Raw genomic sequence first — 20,119 nt, forward strand, 5'->3', positions numbered from 1 at the left:
CTGAACTAGACTGACGTAAAAGTTCCAATGGACGACCGTGTTCGGCCGAATTAACAGCCGGCAGATTCGTCCGATCCAACGGCCGAACGGATCGGTTGAATACGGTTCCAGTGGATGGTTACCCTTACACTAAATGGGCATTTACATTAGTCAAGTTTATTTGAATTCAAGTTTCGTATAAAATAATGTATTTTGCAAACTTTCCAGTCAAGTTTACATGATTAGAAACTTGAATCCACTATACCAATGTAAACCCTTCTTCAAGTTTTGTTGATTCAAGTAGATGTTGAACATGATTGACTTCTGGATTGAAGAAAGGTATGAAGAAAAAAAGAAAACTTAAGTATTAATCATATTTTTTAATTTATAATTATATACTTTTGAGGTTATAAAAACTTGAATTCAAGTGAACTCTACTTCAAGTTTTCAAAATCGCCCATTAAAACTTAAACGTTGAAAAAAAACCATCAAGGAATGGTTTCATACGAAAAACAGCCGTTTGACAGCAGCTTCTAACATAAAATAAGCAACCAATAAGGCTCAACTCACAAATAGGCGACTCAGTTTGGAGAAGAGACTGGACTCTAGTGGAGAGCATGTGTTTCCAAATGGTGACACTCAGACCAGTCGACTCTAGTCTCCGCGACGTCTCCATTTCAAAACACATGCTCTCGAATTATCCAAGGCTCAACTGACACTTAGGCGACTGAGGTGGAGAAGAGACTGGACTCTAGTGGAGAGCATGTGTTTCCAAATGGTGACACTCAGACCAGTCGACTCTAGTCTCCGCGACGTCACCATTTCAAAACACATGCTCTCCACTAGAGTCCTGTCTCTTCTCCACCTGAGTCGCCTAAGTGTGAGTTTGAGCCTAAGAATGTAAGATGGGCACAGTATGAGAGACTACCAGCGTCACATACTTTCACCAAAAACAACTATTAGGACTATCGGCTTCAGTTAACACTCACATTTGCAACATAGACACCCTATACACTGTCTATTATTAGTGTGTTGTTGGGAGTGTAAGAGTGTAAGAAGGGCACAGTATGAGAGACTACCAGCGTCACATAGCTTCACCAAAAACAACTACTAGGACTATCGGCTTCAGTTAACACTCACATTTGCAACATAGACACCCTATACACTGTCTATTATTAGTGTGTTGTTGGGAGTGTAAGAGTGTAAGAAGGGCACAGTATGAGAGACTACCAGCGTCACATAGCTTCACCAAAAACAACTACTAGGACTATCGGCTTCAGTTAACACTCACATTTGCAACATAGACACCCTATACACTGTCTATTATTAGTGTGTTGTTGGGAGTGTAAGAGTGTAAGAAGGGCACAGTATGAGAGACTACCAGCGTCACATAGCTTCACCAAAAACAACTACTAGGACTATCGGCTTCAGTTAACACTCACATTTGCAACATAGACACCCTATACACTGTCTATTACTGTGAGTTGAGCCAAACAATAAAAAATCACTAGAAATTTCCCAAAAAAAATGATACAAAAATAATTCATCGTCAAATAGAGCAACAGGGAAAAAATAAACAACAAATAATTGAAAACACTGAAATCTAACATCCAAAATGTTTTCGTTCAATGCCTTTTGCCAAAGACACAAAAAGTCTGTACAGACATGTAGTATCGCTAGTGGCCGGCCTAAAGCCCGGTCCACACGTTCAAGTTTACCATCAGTCTTTTGCTCAAGCAAAAGACGGATCGTTTGGTTCAAGCAAAAGACGGATGTAAAATTGCGTCCACACGCATCCGTCTTAATATGTCGTCCGTTTTCCTATTTTTGTGCTCACAAGCTCAGTTCGTCATATTAAGGTGCGTACAGACTTTCACTCTGCTCCGCAACCGAACGTCACTCCAGCAGAGCGATTGATGATGGGAGCAACAGTGGTTCGACCGGGGAACGCGAGAAGATCTAACATCTTCTGTAACGTCCATGATGGGTGCGTGGGCGGCGCGACTGTGGTTCGATGGAGGAACGAGGGCGGGTACGAGGGCGGTACGAGGGAGGAGCGTGCTCGGTGCGGGTTGGAAGAGCGTATATGTGTACGCAGCTTAACATATGACATACATCCGGTAGATGAGTAATAATTATATCGTATTTTTATGCTGATTCAAGTGGATAATGCTATATTCAACAACATAATGACAAAAATATTACTGTTAATCGCTAAATGGCTTTGTTTACATGTCATATCTCGAGACACAGTGATTGTAAATGGTTTAAAATTTTGTAGATAGTATTCTTATCAACAATATAGTACATCTTAAATATATCATAATAGTAAATCATGATATCAACATCAAATTCTGAGAGTATCATGAGAATCAAGAAAGGAAAAAAAGGTTAAATGGTGTTATATACAATCGATAAAAAACTTGCTTATTTTCAAGTACTCGCGAGACATTTTATTAATTTGAGGGCGCTGAATCCGAATCTGAAATCACAATTTATCTATCTCCATTTTTACGCGATTTAGGTTTAGGTGGATAGGCAAAAGACGGACGAATTGATGGAAAAAGATTGCCGGCCGATACATTTTAAGTTTGACGACTTAAGCTTGAAGATCCATCCGTTTTACCGTCCCGACGCAACGACTTACATGCTCCGACTTTTGCTGGAGCAAAATACTGAAGCTGAACTTGAGCGTCTGGACCGGGCTTAAGAGACAAGTGAATAGTGAAAACAGGTTGACTGTGAACAGGGCTTCATACCTGGGCAAAAAGGAAGAGTCATCTTCTATAATGAGAGTCTCCCTGGCAGGCTGATTCACAGTGGGGCTTGTCAGCTTTCCTCCTGTCTCCGGGTTGGAGCCCAAACTTAGCAGGGTCGTCTGGTGGGTAGCCTAAAATAAACACACAAAAATTAAGATAAAATCATAGAAAAAACTACAGTGAGCTCAGTATTATAATGACAGTATTTGAATCCAATTTTTGTCTCAATTTGCCGGTTGCACAAAAACCTGTTAAATTTTAATCGTGATTAGATCCACGAGAATTAATAATTAGAGAAGGGAATCTTTGAAAGAAGGCTACCCTGATTGGTTCTCTTGGAATTAATTACGACTTAAAATTTCGTCTTGATGTGCCGGTTGCAAAAATCCTGTTAAATTTTAATCGTGATTAAATCCACGAGAATTAATACTTCGAGAAGGGTATCTTTGAAAGAAGGCTACACTGATTGGTTCTCTTGGAATTAATTACGACTTAAAATTTCGTCTAGATGTGCCGGTTGCAAAAATCCTGTTAAATTTTAATCGTGATTAAATCCACGAGAATTAATAATTAGAGAAGTCTATCTTGAAAGAAGGCTACCCTGATCGGTTTTTTGGAGTTAATTATGACTTAAAATTTCGTCTTGATGTGCCGGTTGCAAAAATCCTGTTAAATTTTAATCGTGATTAATTCCACGAGAATTAATAATTAGAGAAGTCTATCTTGAAAAGAAGGCTACCCTGATTGGTTCTCTTGGAATTAATTACAACTTAAAATTTCGTCTTGATGTGCCGGTTGCAAAAAAACCTGTTAAATTTTAATCGTGATTAGATCCACGAGAATTAATAATTAGAGAAGTCGGCTACAATAATCTTGAAAAGAAGGCTACACTGATTGGTTCTCTTGGAATTAATCACGGTTAAAATTGAACAGGCTTTTGTGCAACCGGCACATTGAGACGAGAATATTGGATTCTCCAGGGTGAAAGCTTCGAGAGCTAATTGGAGAAGTCTATCTTGAAAAGAAGGCTACACTGATTGGTTCTCTTGGAATTAATCGCGGTTAAAATTCAACAGGCTTTTGTGCAACCGGCACATTGAGACGAGAATATTGGATTCTCCAGGGTGAAAGCTTCGAGAGCTAATGGAGAAGTCTATCTTGAAAAGAAGGCTACACTGATTGGTTCTCTTGGAATTAATCGCGGTTAAAATTCAACAGGCTTTTGTGCAACCGGCACATTGAGACGAGAATATTGGATTCTCCAGGGTGAAAGCTTCGAGAGCTAATTGGAGAAGTCTATCTTGAAAAGAAGAACACTGATTGGTTCTCTTGGAATTAATTACGGTTAAAATTTAACAGGCTTTTGTGCAAACGGCACATTGAGACGAGAATATTGGATTCTCCAGGGTGGAAGCTTCGAGAACTAATCGTAGAAGTCTATTGAATGAAAAAGACTAAGAAATTGTCAAAAAACCACTGATTTATTGATAATAAGAAAGACCGGTTTCGGTTATTACACCATTGTCAATCTCTGATAAACCAACAAAGGCAGATCTTTGAATATTCTAGAGGCTTTAGAAATAACAAGAGTAATTAAGGAAAATTCCCAGTATAGTTTAAATGACCAGATTCATTTCAACCAGTACAACACTACGAATTTAGTTTTATTTATTTATTTATTATTTATTAGATAGTGCGAACAATTCAATAGTCGGAAAAGAAAAAACAGGCTATTGCCCAAAACTTCTTCAATTTCCTGATTTTTTCACAAATCGTCCAAATATTATGTAGGTTATGTTCACTTCAATTTCAACACCAAATCTTCAATCTGAAACTATGAATCAGAATAAAACAAAGAATTTCAAATTTAGATAAACTGATAATGAACTTCCGTTAAAACAAAAACCAAACTTCAAATATTCATAAAATATAGAATAAAATCACTTAAATTTTGAGCTCGAAAATATCACTTTCACCAAAATATCTGTTGGTAACAAAAAAATTATCATAAATTTGTAAGCATACATTAGTCAATAGTTTTTCCATTTACATATCTGTTTTATTATCTTCCACACTTGTTTTCTTGGTTCTTATTTTGTACTGAAAGGTAAATTTTATTATCATGGCAAATCTGTTGCTTAAGCCGCCATTTTGTCACACCGTTGAGTGGGAGGAGACTGTCTAACTGGGCCAATGGCAGGCGTTCATGCCCTCGACCAATAACAGTACTCGCCTACTAGTATAAATTCTGCTGCTCTTGTATTTAGTTTTAGTTTATCAGAGATTGACAATGGTGTAATAACCGAAACCGGTCAGTTTATCAGAGATTGAAAATGGTGTAATAACCGAAACCGGTCTTTCTTATTATCAATAAATCAGTGGTTTTTTGGCAATTTCTTAGTCTTTTTCATTCAATATGAATAATTACCACAATATCAACTTCTCAACTACACAAAAAGTGAAAAAGGAGAAGTCTATCTTAAAAAGGAGGCTACACTGATTGGTTCTCTTGGAATTAATCACGGTTAAAATTCAACAGGCTTTTGTGTAATCGGCACATTAATACGACAATTAGATTCTTCAGGGTGAAAGCTTCTTAGTTTTAATATTACTTTGATAATTAAACCAAAATCCAATTTAAGAACAAAATCGAAATCAAATTTCAACTAACCCTATAGTAACTCTCGTTATGTAGCCCGCCCATGCCTGGAGGTAGAGACGTCTGCCCTGTTAGCCTCTCCAATACAGCATTACGCATCACAACTCCATCTAAAAAAAACATAAAATAAATATTCAAAAAAAATTTAAAATATCCAAATAAACCAACCATCAATAATTGAAACTGATACAAAATAACAAAGGATTGTGACACTCGTGGATCTACAACAGTTCAGCTTCAACGCCAGGTCCACCGACATGAGCTCTCTAAAATTCTTGAGTTTTATTGAATTTTTTACTTTCCTTGCCCTATTACCATAGGTAAGGAAAGTATTGCTTTCCGAAAAAAATTAAGGTACCCCAATTTCTAAATTTCTATACGTTTCAAGGTCCCCTGAGTCCAAAAAAGTGGTTTTTGGGTATTGGTCTGTATGTGTGTGTGTGTGTGTATGAGTGTATGTGCGTCTGTGTACATGATATCTCATCTCCCAATTAACGGAATGACTTGAAATTCGGAACTTAAGGTCCTTACACTATAAGGATCCGACACGAACAATTTCGATCACATGCGATTCAAGATGGCGGCTAAAATGACGAAAATGTTGTCAAAAACAGGGTTTTTCGCGATTTTCTCGAAAACGGCTCCAACGATTTTGATTAAAGTTATACCTAGAATAGTCATCGATAAACTCTATCAACTGCCACAAGTCCCATATCTGTAAAAATTTCAGGAGCACCGCCCCATCTATGCAAAGTTTGATTTTAGATTCTCAATTATCATGCTTCAGATACAATTTAAACAAAAAATTTCAAGTGGAAAAGATTGAGCATGAAAATCTCTTTAATTAAAGTTCAGTAACATTTTCACCTAAAATTGAAAATAAGCTCGAAGTTCGAGAAAATAAGATTATTAAATTGCAAACTTTTGGCAACTGTTGATTCTATTAAATCATTCACTATGAAGAGATAGCAGACTTCGTGTGTCTGCAGCGTTATTGTCCTGTCACCAGCTGGCTTGAATCTTTAAATAGTAGACTTGAGTTGCGCGGGAGCACTAGCGTCAGTTGATCAATTTTCATAACGGCAAGGAAAGTTGTGTGAGTGCGCCACACCAGATTTTAATTCTTGAATTTGAATTAGAAGATCCATATAACATACATAGCTGGGAAGCTGAGTAAAGGTTTATTTGTACTGCGCAGGCTGAGACATATTGTGAGCCATGCTGTTCTAATGAGTGTGTATTACCATAGAGAAACGATAGCATAAGTAAATATCCCATGGTATAGGGCGTTTATGTCGCAACTTTTACTGTTATCTCAAGCTGATAGTCCAAGTAGCTCTTTCCTGTGGAGCTTTTTGACGCTGGTAGTCTCTCATATTGTGCCTTACATACACTCTTACCCGGTCAAAACAGTAAAAAGCGACAGTAATCGACAGTAATCGGATTGAGATAACAGTAAAAGTTGCGACATAAACGCCCTATACCATGGGATATCTACTTACGCTATTGTTTCTCTATGGTATTACGCTCATGTATTTAGTCATCTAGCTTATGGCAGACAAATGTGGGAAAACTGTTCCACAATTTTCAGACTGCAGAAGAGGGCGAAGAGGGCTGTAAGAATCATCTGTAATGAACCACCCCAAGCTTCATGTAGAGCACTATTCCGTAGATGAAGGTTATTGCCTCTGCCTTCACTTTCTGTGTTTTCGTGTTGTTTATATTTTAAAAACCACCTGCGTAATTTTAGAGTAAATGGTGATATCCATAGTTAACTCCTGAGAAGCAGTATTAATGTTAGAATTGAGAGCAACCAATATACAAGCTCTCAGAAAAATTGGAAATACATATCGGTAAAGATATTCAATGAACTTGATGTGGACGTTCGAACGATGAACGTTCCACAAATAATTCAAGACTCACTTGAGGGATTTGCTACTAAAAGTAAATTCGTATGGCTTTTGTTGGTGGGGAGTCCCTTGCGGGAAGGTCCACACCGCCTGAATATATTATAATCTAAGCCGTCAATGTCATGATACATGATACAGTATCAACACAATATGATACAGTATCAATACAATATGATATAGTATCACCACACATGATACAGTAAAAAGTAAATTCGTATGGCTTTTGTTGGTGGGGAGTCCCTTGCGGGAAGGTCCCACCGCCTGAATATATTATAATCTAAGCCGTCAATGTCATGATACATGATACAGTATCAACACAATATGACACAGTATCAATACAATATGATATAGTATCACCACACATGATACAGTAAAAAGTAAATTCGTATGGCTTTTGTTGGTGGGGAGTCCCTTGCGGGAAGGTCCCACCGCCTCAATATAAACACAATATGATACAGTATCAATACAATATGATATAGTATCACCGCACATGATACAGTAAAAAGTAAATTCGTATGGCTTTTGTTGGTGGGGAGTCCCTTGCGGGAAGGTCCCATCGCCTGAATATAAAATTTAAGCCGCCAATTGGCCAATTACGACTATCATACTTCAGCCAAGACCGACAATTTAACGTGCCCATCCGATAAACACGGGAGTGATCTGGTTAAAAAACTTTTGGTAATGAGAGGGTTTGAACCCGGGATCTCTATGCTGCTACACAAGCACTCTATCCACTAGATCACTCCATTTGCTACTGGAAAAAAGGTGCCTGTATTGTGTGAAAGTTTTTTTGTTTTAATCCAAAGCTTTCTGTAATATATTGTTAATGGTGTTAGACGTCTTAGTGTCTGCTATTATACTATATTGTATTATTTTCACTGTTACTAATTGTACTGTCGGTCTTTTTACAAGCTATTGTGGAAAATTACGTTGTTTGTAACTTTTTTGTGTTCCTTGACAATAATAGTTATTTGTATATCTAGAGTGAAAAGTACGACTTTTTCTCCCTGTGGGAAAAAGTTTGAAGCCCGAGGCGAAGCCGAGGGCAGCAATTTTCCTGAGGTAGAAAAAGTATTTTTCGCTCGTGATGTACACAACATTTTTCCTCCATCTACATTATTTTTTTTATGGAAACTGCAACTAAAATCATTCTAATAACTTACGCATTGGTGACAATGATTCCTAACAACATAACCTAAAAACCGGTCGATCTATCGGCAAAAGTTGTAACAATTATATCAGCTGAGCAGCTACCAAAAATGGCTGACTCCAGATCACGCGGTTCAGATTTGAATTGCAGATCAAAAATATTTGTTGGCTGGTATTTTGAATAGAATAAAATATTTTAAAAATTGTATAAATTGTTATGGTCTACTAATATTAAGAATATAATAGTTATCATACAAACATATATTTCATGAGTAAATCAAATTTCTGGTTGTGGTATTGAATTCAGTTGACTCAATGACAGACACCTCTATTATGCTTTCTCATCTGAGCTTAGACCTTCTAACCTATTACAATGTAAGTTTCAAAATAGAGATGCTCCCCATGTTATTTAAATGGAGTCACTTTTACTCCCTAGGGAGTTTTTCTGTTTTTTACTACCGAGAGCGAAAAAGTGACACTTTAGTATTAGGTTTCAGGGAGTAAAGTAAGTACTTTAGACAGTAGGTGGAGGAAAAAGATTGATTGATTGAGTAGAACTGTCAAAGTCTTATAAACAATCCAAATCTTGGATGACAACTGACAAGAAAACTGGATGAACGCAACACCTTCAAACTGCTCAGCCATGTAGAGGATTTAATAATCTTATAAATTTTAAGATCTTATCTTATCTTATCTTATCTTAATAACCTTCTGAAGGTTATTTAGTTTGCGCTCTACAAGCAAGAGTACATTACTTATCAGCATTACCCTTGTACAAATGTTTAGGTTACATGTGTCACGTTTTCAATTATAATAAAGAATACTTTTAGATCATTATTCCAATTAAAAGTTCTAAACTAAAGCCTGGTTTTCATTAGTAGACTTAAGCTCAACTGACACTTAGGCAACTCAAGTGGAGAAGAGACTGGACTCTAGTGGAGAGCATGTGTTTCCAAATGGTGACGTCACGGAGACTAGAATCGACTGGTCTGAGTGTCACCATTTGGAAACACATGCTCTCCACTAGAGTCCAGTCTCTTCTCCACCTGAGTCGCCTAAGTGTCAGTTGAGCCTTAGTGATGGAGTTCCCTGGGCAAGTACTAATTATCTTGTGAACTCTCCCAATGATAACGTTCATGGTAGAGTACTAGTTTTTAGTAGAGTAGAGTGGGATAGTACTCTACCACTTGCCTTCCCCCACCACCGCTTTTCACTTTACTCTACCAATACTATGCTAATGAAAACAGTCTCCAGCTAGTAGAGTAGAGTCGTGCCGTAGGCTATCAAGTTTAAGAAGTAGGCTATTGCTATTTATTAAAATGTGTTAATAAGTGTTCAAGTGTTAATTTATTGAAAAGTATTGACATTTTAATGTTAGTTCTGTTCACTAGACAACACACTTTACCTACTATTCTCAATTGTAGTGAAAACAGTTACTCGACCAAGTATGTAGAGTAGAGTTAGCTCGATAGAGTTAGGCTCAACTGACACTTAGGCGACTCAGGTGGAGAAGAGACTGGACTCTAGTGGAGAGCATGTGTTTCCAAATGGTGACACTCAGACCAGTCGATTCTATAGTGAGGTCCACGTTATAATGACAGTATTTGCTCAACTTTGGAATTGCTATCCTTGTCTATCATTCGACAAAGCCGGTGGTACTATCCTTTTCTGTGTCCACAACGATGCCAATTATGTTTTTGACAGTGTAGAGATATAATTACAACATTTCAGCATTTTACATTTCAGTATTTTACAACATTTCAAACGAGAAACCACAACCACAACACCACATACAGGGATCTTCTCATCACCAGTGTTGCAAGAAAGGCACTGTACCAGAGACATTTCAATCATTTAGCACCAAAATTATATAATCTACTTCCTGCAAACTTTAAACAGATTAATCTTCCTAGAAAGTTCAAAGTACACAATTGGTTGATGAGCAAAGGAAGACAGAACATAGAAAACATTATTTCAAATAACAACTAACCACCTAATGACTTACTAAACACTAACTAATTGATAATACACACAAAAAACTTTAAAAACCTACTCTAGAACATGGTACGCCATAGTGGAGTAGGTCAATTTCCACACAGAAAAACTAAACAAGTAGAGAACACATTATAATAATCTTTTGTAACTAACTATTGTATGTAATATTGTAATTTATCTAATATTTTTGTAATTGATGTTGTAGTTTTAGTTTTTTGGGAAATAAACATTTATTATTATAATTAATTAATGCAGAGAATCGGCATCGCTATTCTCCTATCTTTATCCACTGTCATTATAACGTGGACCTCACTATAGTCTCCGCGACGTCACCATTTGGAAACACATGCTCTCCACTAGAGTCCAGTCTCTTCTCCACCTGAGTCGCCTAAGTGTCAGTTGAGCCTTAGTATGCCAGTTAGTCGACCAGGTGAAAACCAGGCTTATTCTAATAAAAGTAATAAATCAAGTAAAGTAAATTATCCGTATGGATTTTTGTTGGTAATAGTTTATATGAAACTCTGCTGACCATATTATATCAACAGACTACACATACACCGACATCGCCACCAATCTGGAAATCCTCCATATCTCACAAAAAAGCAGAAAACTCAATGTATTGAAACAGTACGAAATTTACAACCACACAAAACAGTTTCCCAACAGTCTCCTAGATGATCAAGTAAATTTCTCTTTCCACACACTCTTTGACAAAATAGTCCACAGTTCAAAATTACCGCCTCACTAAGTATCCACCAACCCAACCCCCACCACAACCTATTCCACCAACTTCATCCCTTACCACACATAGCCTTGTCATCTGAGTAAATTCGCACAGTCTGATGATGACCAACAACAGGTCGAAACGATCGTCACTACAAAAGTAAGTGTATTTTTACTTCAAAAGTGTTTTTTTTTTGACGTGACAACATCTTATAAATTGGTTTGCCGGGTGACACTTCATAAACTGCGTTACGTTCCCACGTTATGCGCTCACAATGAGAGCGAGTGAGAGCGTTCGTCTCGGTTCACGGTCGTCTGGAAAGAGCACGAATAGGAGCAGTGGCGAGCAACGCAACAGCAGCCCGAAAACATTCACCTGGAGAGAGAGTGAAACGGAGCAATCTCCTGCGACTGCGCCACTACTTATACTTAGTGAATAGGTTATGAGAATAAGTATAATAGGTATAAGTGAATAGGTTATGTTGTAGTAATCACAATGTTGTGGTAGTTTTCAATCACAAAAGTAGTATAAATCGTTTCTCAGCCAATAATAATTTGTTTAACTTGAAAAAATGAGCGCGAATTGCTATGTAAAAAATGAATCGAGCACAGTTAGCCCGCCTAAGAGCGAGAGAGACAGAGTGATTTTGTTGAGGATGTGTGAAGGTAAAAATAAAATTTTGTTAATATGAAATTCAGTGCAGATTCTTTGGATAAATTAATGTTTTGAATATAATTCTTTGTATAAATAAATGTTTTAAATTGTTACTATTATTTCATCCTTCTTCCTACTATAGGAATGAATATTCACATTAAAATTATTTTACCACTCAAAGTCGTTGTCACATAGAACTTTCGCCTGTATACCAACTTTACAGGCAACTATACATTTTTACTCGGATTTTCTTCTGTATGTATGATTTTATGTAACGCAATTACGGCCAAACGCGTTTATAGAATTCGATGAGATTTGGCAAACAAGCTTTTAGGCCTATACACAAGGTTTTTTTTTTTAAATTCAAGTTTAATTTTATCAAAGTGGAGCACTAACCATTATTCGACCGTTGGGTGGAGTTGCTATTAGAGGAGTGCTGTGTGGAGGTGGGCAGACATATGACAGTGCTGTCAGATGCTTCACTGTTTCCCGAATTATTCTGCACATCAACTCCTCCATTATTTCCATTACTGCTTCCAAACGTCTCCGTGTTGGCTGCAACACAAATTCAAAATTAGAAAAATATAGTTGAAAATATCTAAATTATATTAATTATAATATATCATGTCAGATATGGATGGATCATTACAAATTGCAGCATACGAGTCGGAGTCCTGTACCTTTTAGGATCTATTAAATTAATTATTTCAGGATCTTTTCAATTTAAAGTTGGAAAAAAATAGTTGAAAATATTCAAATTATATTAATTATTGACCGAGCGAGGTGAGGTCTAAGATTCAAGTCGACGGTTTGGCATTTCTCTTAATGTTTAAATGTTTATATGTTTTTATATGTTTATATGTTCATATGTTTATATGTTATATGTTTATATGCTTATATGTTGCGCATTACGGCGAAACGCGGTAATAGATTTTCATGAAATTTGACAGGTATGTTCCTTTTTAAATTGCGCGTCGACGTATATACAAGGTTTTTGGAAATTTTGCATTTCAAGGATAATATAAAAGGAAAAAGGAGCCTCCTTCATACGTCAATATTAGAGTGAAAATCAGACTATAGAATTATTCATCATAAATCAGCTGACAAGTGATTACACAGATGTGTGGAGAAGCCAGTCTGTTGCTGTATTTCCATAAGGTCTATAGTTTCAATCAGGTACTTGTGGATGAGAATACTGCGTGAGGTCTACTGTTCTCAGAACTACTAGTTATAATATATATCATGTCAGAAACGGATGAACTATTAGAAATTGCAGCATACAAGTCCGGGTGCTGTAGCTTTGCCTATCGGCGGAGGGCCACAAGACTACAATACTACCCAAACAAAAACATCCAACATTTTCGAAAATGTATCTTTCCATAAGCAACAGATGCTCTTTTGTATCTTGTCAAAAGCAACGTGTAGCATCCGAAAAGATACACCAGGAGCTTTAATGTATCTTTCCATAAGCAACAGATGCTCTTTTGTATCTTCTCAAAAGAGAAGCTTTGCCTATCGGCGGAGGGCCACTACACTACAATACTACCCAAACAAAAACATCCTACATTTTCGAAAATATATCTTTCCAAGATGAAATACTTTGTTAATTATCAATTCTACATTGTTGAAAGACGATCTGGCAACAGAGCAATGCGAGAAAAAGATAGCGCTATTCGCTTTGTTGAACGATAGCCAAGGATAGCAACACCATTTCTAATCAAACACTGCCATTATAACGTGGACCTCACTAAGTGTGATTCTGGCACATCTGAGATATCGCACATATGAATGACACCGAATCAAGCCTTCAATTCTTCATTCAATCAACGAATTGATCAGTGAATGAATCAATTAAGGCTCATCTCACACTTAATTTCCTCTCTTCTCAATTAAAGCAACTACTGAGGCGGAAAAAACTAAAAAATGCTACTGGAACAAAAGGTTCCAGAGCCAAATACTAAAAAGCCTAAAGCTGGCATGAGAGCCATGATTAACACAAAGTTCTGATCAGACTACATTTTGTACTGCTTATGACAGAGGACAGACGCTGAGTGAAGCCCACGGTACGCTTGCCTGGTCTAGGAGCTGTGTGATCGTCCATACTAGATAGATCTAAGCAACGTTAACTGTGATTGGCAGCTACTATTTTATTGAAAATATTCATCACAATTTCTGCCAATAGAAAGGAACAGTACAACTACAATTTGAGATACATTCTCCCACCAAGTGACAGCAAGAGAGGTCATGAACCAGCACTGATGCTCCAAGAAAATCGTTGTTTTTCTTAGTACTATAACTTCTACGCACACACAAACAGAGTCGACACAACACAATGCAGAAAAGCAAAACAGCAAAATCCATTTACATAACAGGCTAACTTCTCATGATAATTCGCACAATTCTCATCGTTCACAATTGGACCAATGAAAATTGTTACAGTCTATTGAGAGAGAGTGAGAGAGAGTGTGTGAGTGTGTGCTAGTAAGATATATGTGTGAGAGTGAAAGAACAAGTTCTGTAAAGCTCAACTCACACTTAGGCGACTGAGGTGGAGAAGAGGCTGGACTCTAGTGGAGAGCATGTGTTTCCAAATGGTGACGTCGCGGAGACTAGAATCGACTGGTCTGAGTGTCACCATTTGGAAACACATGCTCTCCACTAGAGTCCAGTCTCTTCTCCACCTCAGTCCCTAAGTGTCAGTTGACCCTAAATCCTAAATTCATTTAAATCAATCACTCAATGTTACCTGATGAGTCAGTGAGAAGTGAGGAGACCGAGCCCCGGCGGGGTGTGTCCTTTGAGCCGGCACCCTGTATTCGCCTGGCAACTGTAAGCACTATACTCCCTTCCACGGGGCCCTCTGTCCTAAGCATCGCCCTACGAAGAGTCTCCATCGCAGCCTTAAACAATCAAACAAATCAATTAATGAAAATTAATGAAAACAGTTAATGAGAATGTTAATTCACATTACAAGAGACAATAATACAACTTAATTTGATTTTGTATCCAGCCTACAGTATAAAGAGCGGTGATTCTGAAAGAGTTGAAAATTATAGACCCATTAGTATTCTAAATGTAATAAGTAAAATTTTTGAAAGAGTAGTTTTAAATAGGCTATTGATGCACCTGGAAGAAATTAATTTCATATGTGATGAACAGCATGGGTTCCAGAAAGGGAAATCTACTTAGACTGCAATACTATCCCTTGTTGAAAGACTAATAGATATAATAGATTCAGGTGAGAAGGCAGCCGCAATATTTCTTGATTTATCCAAAGCTTTTGATTGTGTGAACCATAGAATATTATTGGAAATACTAAAAACTGTAGGTGTGAATGGTATAGAACTAAAATGGTTTGAATCATATCTCATAGGTAGAAACCAGTGTGTTGAGCTTAGCAAGGTGGATGGGAATGAAATAGTAAAAATTAAATCTCAAAAACTGGAGGTCCAGGCTGGAGTACCTCAAGGCTCAATTCTGGGTCCCTTACTGTTTCTGTTGTATGTGAACCAATTACCAAAAGAGTTAAAAGATCACAGAGCTCTGTTGTTTGCTGATGACACATCGCTTATCTTTAACAATTATTTATTAGATAGTCTACAAATAAATGCTTTTACTGGAGTACAGTCAATTGTCCAATTCTTGAAGCAAAGGCAATTAACAATAAATAGTAAGAAATGTCAATTCCTACAATTCAAAAGTAAATATAATTCAGTAGAGGATAGAGAAATAAATGTGTTTGTAGAGGAAAATGAATTAGACCAAGAAGAGAAAGTAGCATTCTTGGGAATTTTATTGGACAGGAAATTAACATGGCCTCCTTACATTGAGGGGATATGTAATAAGATATCATCTGGGGTATTTGTCCTGCGGCAGCTTGCTAGGCTGAATGATAAAAAACTACTGTTAACTGCTTACCATGGACTTATACTATCTCATATTAGGTATGCTATTTTAGTATGGGGTAATTCATCTCAACAAAATATGGACAGGGTGTTTAAGATTCAAAAGAAGGCACTCAGATGTATAGAGAAAGTGAATAGGTTAGACTCTTGTAGGCCTTTATTTAAAAAGCTTGGTCTATTAACTGTGCCATCCTTGTATGTATATGAAGTTGTAATGCATGTGAAAACGAGTGGTGTGATCCAGAATTCAGATGTTCATGAGTATAATACGCGAAACAGAGCAGATTATCATATAATGGGTCACAATAGTAGGTTATTTGAACAAAAACCAGATTATATTAGTAGGAAATTTTATTACAAGCTACCTCAAATCTTGAAAAGTAATGATGATTTGAAGATTTTCAAAAAACAAATTAAAAAATATTTAGTTGATAAAGCTTTTTATAGTGTACAAGAATTCCTTTCAAACCTAAACTAGGTTGAACTACTTAGTGTTAGAATTATTATGTAATAACATGACTTGTCTTTTACTCCATGACTGGAGTCTTTAGGACGTAATCTTAAAAAAAAAAATGTATTTGATTTGTGAAAAAAATCAAATGCTGATTCTGGTTTCAAATAATCAATTATATTTCATTTGTCAGTAAAATATATATATCCATTATTAAATAATGAATTTTCATAATTTAGATTGATCAATCATATTTCTCCATTGTTGAAAAAAAAAATAACTTGATTAATTCAATATGAAGTGATAATTAAGTGTTATATTTAAACAAAGTTTGGTGTTTTAATTTCTCTAAATTCAAAATGTTTAGCTTATATATATTTTTGGACGAAAATTGAACTTGAACGTTTTACAGTAGAAACATAACCTATTTTTTGGACATTTGATTAATTTATCAAAATTTGGGAATGGAATAGATTTGGGCCAAGCCTGTTGTTCCTTCCTTATCATATTTATATGATTTGTGATTCTGTTCACGAATAAATAAATAAATAACGTGTACCTCCTATAGATCACATTATACCTGGTCAAATAAAACAATCGGTTGAGAAAAATGAAACGTTTGTTACCTGATTGGACAATCCAGACAGTGTGATTCCGTTGACGCTCAGCAACTGGTCATTGGTTCTGAGTCGACCGTCCCTGGGGGAGTAAAATATTTTATAATTATCAATAATTATATAAAATTATTTAATACATGAAAGAGTGAAAACTAGAGTATCTGACAGAATCTGAATTGAGTAACATCTCAATTTTATACATAAGGACAACTTTAGTACTAATAGCATGTACTACACACAATTTTTTTCCTCCACCTACTGTCCAAAGTACTTACTTTACTCCCTGAAACCTAATACTAAAGTGTCACTTTTTCGCTCTCGGTAGTAAAAAACAGAACAACTCCCTAGGGAGTAAAAGTGACTCCATTTAAATAACATGGGGAGCATCTCTATTTCGAAACTTACATTGTAATAGGTTAGAAGGTCTAAGCTCAGATGAGAAAGCATAATAGAGGTGACTGTCATTGAGTCAACTGAATTCAATACCACAACCAGAAATTTGATTAACTCATGAAATATAATATGTTTGTATGATAATTATTATATTCTTAATATTAGTAGACGAAAAAAATTTATACAATTTTTAAAATATTTTATTCTATTCAAAATACCAGCCAACAAGTATTTTTGATCTGCAATTCAAATCTGAACCGCGTGATCTGGAGTCAGCCATTTTTGGTAGCTGCTCAGCTGATATAATTGTTACAACTTTTGCCGATAGATCGACCGGTTTTTAGGTTATGTGTTAGGAATCATTGTCACCAATACGTAAGTTATTAGAATGATTTAATTTGCAGTTTCTATAAAAAAATGTAGATGGAGGAAAAATGTTGTCTACATCACGAGCGAAAAATACTTTTTCTCCCTCAGGAAAATTGCTGCCCTCGGCTTCGCCTCGGGCTTCAAACTTTTTCCCACAGGGAGAAAAAGTCGTACTTTTCACTCTAGATATACAAATAACTATTTTAATCTCAATATACATGACAAGAAATTATCTTGAGATTTACGGTCTTATTTACGTCTAAGACGATTACTGTTGACTACTGTCTACTATTAGTAAAATAAATAAATAAAGGCCTTTATTGAACATTTCAAAGAAATCATTACATAATATTATTGTATATTCAATTGTCGGCATATCTCCATGGCAAAGTGCCGTCAGGAGGAGTTATTGGAATTGACATACATGCAATAAATTAACTTTTTTTTCAATTACAATATAATGTTTTTTTTTCAAAAGTTGTATTCCTGCACAAGAGAGTATCTGTACTGCCACGCTTCTTTGCAGTACCGGCCTACAGCTTCCCAGTCCTGCCCGTTTAGTCTTGACCTCAGCTCCTGAGTTGTGAGGATACTGTTGTTCAGTTGTCTTCTCCGGATTTCAGAAAGGATGGGACATCTTGCAATGAAGTGTGGTACGTCTTCTTCTTCTTTCATGTTGCATAATGAACAAATCTTCACTGCCTGGCTAAACGAGTATTTGTTCAGTCGGATGAGCTCAGTTCTAGCCTTCAGGAACCACTTCACCAGTGTGAAGTCACCCTGATGATGAATGTAATCCGTGAAGTTTGCCAATTCAGGGTAGATTGAACATCTCTGGCTGCGCATCCTTCTCCTTCCGAAGCTCTCGCTGAGCCCCTCCTTGACCCTGTTCACCACCGCCAGCACGTTGCACGATGGAATGCTAGAAGCAGGGATGCCGAAGACAGTTTGTAGCTCCAGCCAGTCGTTATATATGAAGATCTTCTTCTCTATCACCTTCTTCATTAGTATGCAGGGGTATCTGTGATCGGGTAGGCTCAGACATCGGTGTACGTACTTGAGATGCAGCTTCAAAGTGTGGACTAGCAGTGGGCTAACTCCAGTTTCAAGGAATAAACAATAGTCAGGGGCCCACAATGGCAGGTTGAAGACTTTTTTCAGGAAGAGCCGTTGCACTTTTTCCACCACATCAACCATCCTTCCTCCCCACACTTGTGCTCCATAGCATATAATGGATCTTGATACAGCTTCAAAAACATCAAGTTTCTGCTTGAATTGTATATTATTCTGTGCTAGGAGCCCGTTAAACACGTTCAAAGAAATTTTTGCAGCAGAGGCTTTCTCCTTAAAGTGCCGACTCAATGAGAGTTGAGATGACAAATTCACTCCTAAGTACTTATAGCTTCCAACAACTTTGATTGGCTCATTATTATATCTCCAAGCATCATGCCTACTAATCCTACCACCTCTTCTAAATATCATGATTTCGGACTTCTGAAGATTCACCTGAAGATTCCACCTCTCACAATATGTTTCCAGGTTGGCTATCATCCTTCTCATTGATACTCTATCTGGGGCCAGAAGAACAATATCATCAGCGTAAGCTAATAGTTTAATGCAAATGCCACCCACACTGATCCCTCCATCTAAATACTCCTCCAGATCATTAATAAACAATGAGAATAGTAGGGGGCTCAATAAACAGCCCTGTTTCACACCTGCACCTGTCTCAAACTTTCCTGAGAGGCCCTCTTGTCCCCATACTCTTGACGTTGATCCTTCATACAGCTTCTTCAGTGTATTCAACATTTTTTGTGACACTCCAATTTCAGTGAGTTTGTAAAACAGAGCATGTCTATCAATTTTGTCAAAAGCAGCAGAATAATCGACAAAGAATGCATATACTTTTTTCCCTTTCTCTGCCAGCTTGATATTCACAATGCTCATAACATTGAATATGTTATCAATGGTTGAGTACGATTTTCGAAAGCCAGCCTGAAACTCTCTCAAAATATTGTAGGAAGACGCCCATTTCTCCAACTTATCCAGCAATATTCCTGCAAATAGTTTTGCTACTGTATTACCAAACGAAATGCCTCTATAATTTGCGGTCTCATTGCTGTTTCCTTTTTGAAGATTGGGTATATGATGGATTCCTTGAAGTTCTCTGGGATGTCAGAAGAATTGAAAAGCTCATTAAATATCTTCACCAATTTTTCCAAAAAGACAGCCGGCGCATACTTGAAGAACTCATAGGTTATTCGGTCCTCACCCGGTGCTTTATTCTCTTTGACTCTTTTAAGGACATTGGTGAGATCTTGAAGGGAAATCGGCGCATCCAAAATTTCATCCCCAAAGCATGGTGCTGCATATAATACTTGTCTGCCGTGATTAAAGGATTAAGCAACGGCTGAAGTGTGCCACCCAGTCTTCCAATGCAATATTGACTCCCACAATAAAATTCTTCCTTCTAAAACAACGTACAAGCTTCCAGAATTGACCAGAATCTTTTACTCCCTTGAATTTTTCTGTCAATTGGCACCAAAAATCTTTCC

At 36.9% G+C, this 20,119-nt stretch overlaps 2 protein-coding genes across 4 annotated transcripts in view; both read right to left on the reverse strand.

Moving 5' to 3' along the window:
* LOC120348913 (partitioning defective 3 homolog) overlaps positions 1-20,119 on the reverse strand; it is a 114,713-nt gene that overhangs the window by 19,287 nt on the left and 75,307 nt on the right. For all 3 annotated transcript variants that reach the window (XM_039440454.1, XM_039440453.1, XM_039440455.1), the window contains 5 exons: positions 16,812-16,884; positions 14,576-14,729; positions 12,226-12,384; positions 5,410-5,507; positions 2,739-2,869 (listed from right to left, as the gene is read on the reverse strand). In XM_039440454.1, coding sequence (XP_039296388.1) covers positions 2,739-2,869; positions 5,410-5,507; positions 12,226-12,384; positions 14,576-14,729; positions 16,812-16,884 — 615 coding nt within the window. The remainder of the gene's footprint in view (positions 1-2,738; positions 2,870-5,409; positions 5,508-12,225; positions 12,385-14,575; positions 14,730-16,811; positions 16,885-20,119) is intronic.
* On the reverse strand, positions 18,028-19,882 carry LOC120354138. Its single transcript, XM_039440456.1, has 2 exons — positions 19,756-19,882; positions 18,028-19,430 (listed from the first exon to the last, which is right to left on the reverse strand). The coding sequence occupies exons 1-2, from the start codon at positions 19,759-19,761 to the stop codon at positions 18,036-18,038; spliced, it is 1,401 nt and encodes a 466-aa protein (XP_039296390.1). The 5' UTR covers positions 19,762-19,882; the 3' UTR covers positions 18,028-18,035.

The sequence above is a fragment of the Nilaparvata lugens genome, chromosome 14 (genome assembly GCF_014356525.2).
Source record: "Nilaparvata lugens isolate BPH chromosome 14, ASM1435652v1, whole genome shotgun sequence".
NCBI classification, from domain to species: Eukaryota; Metazoa; Arthropoda; class Insecta; order Hemiptera; family Delphacidae; genus Nilaparvata; species Nilaparvata lugens.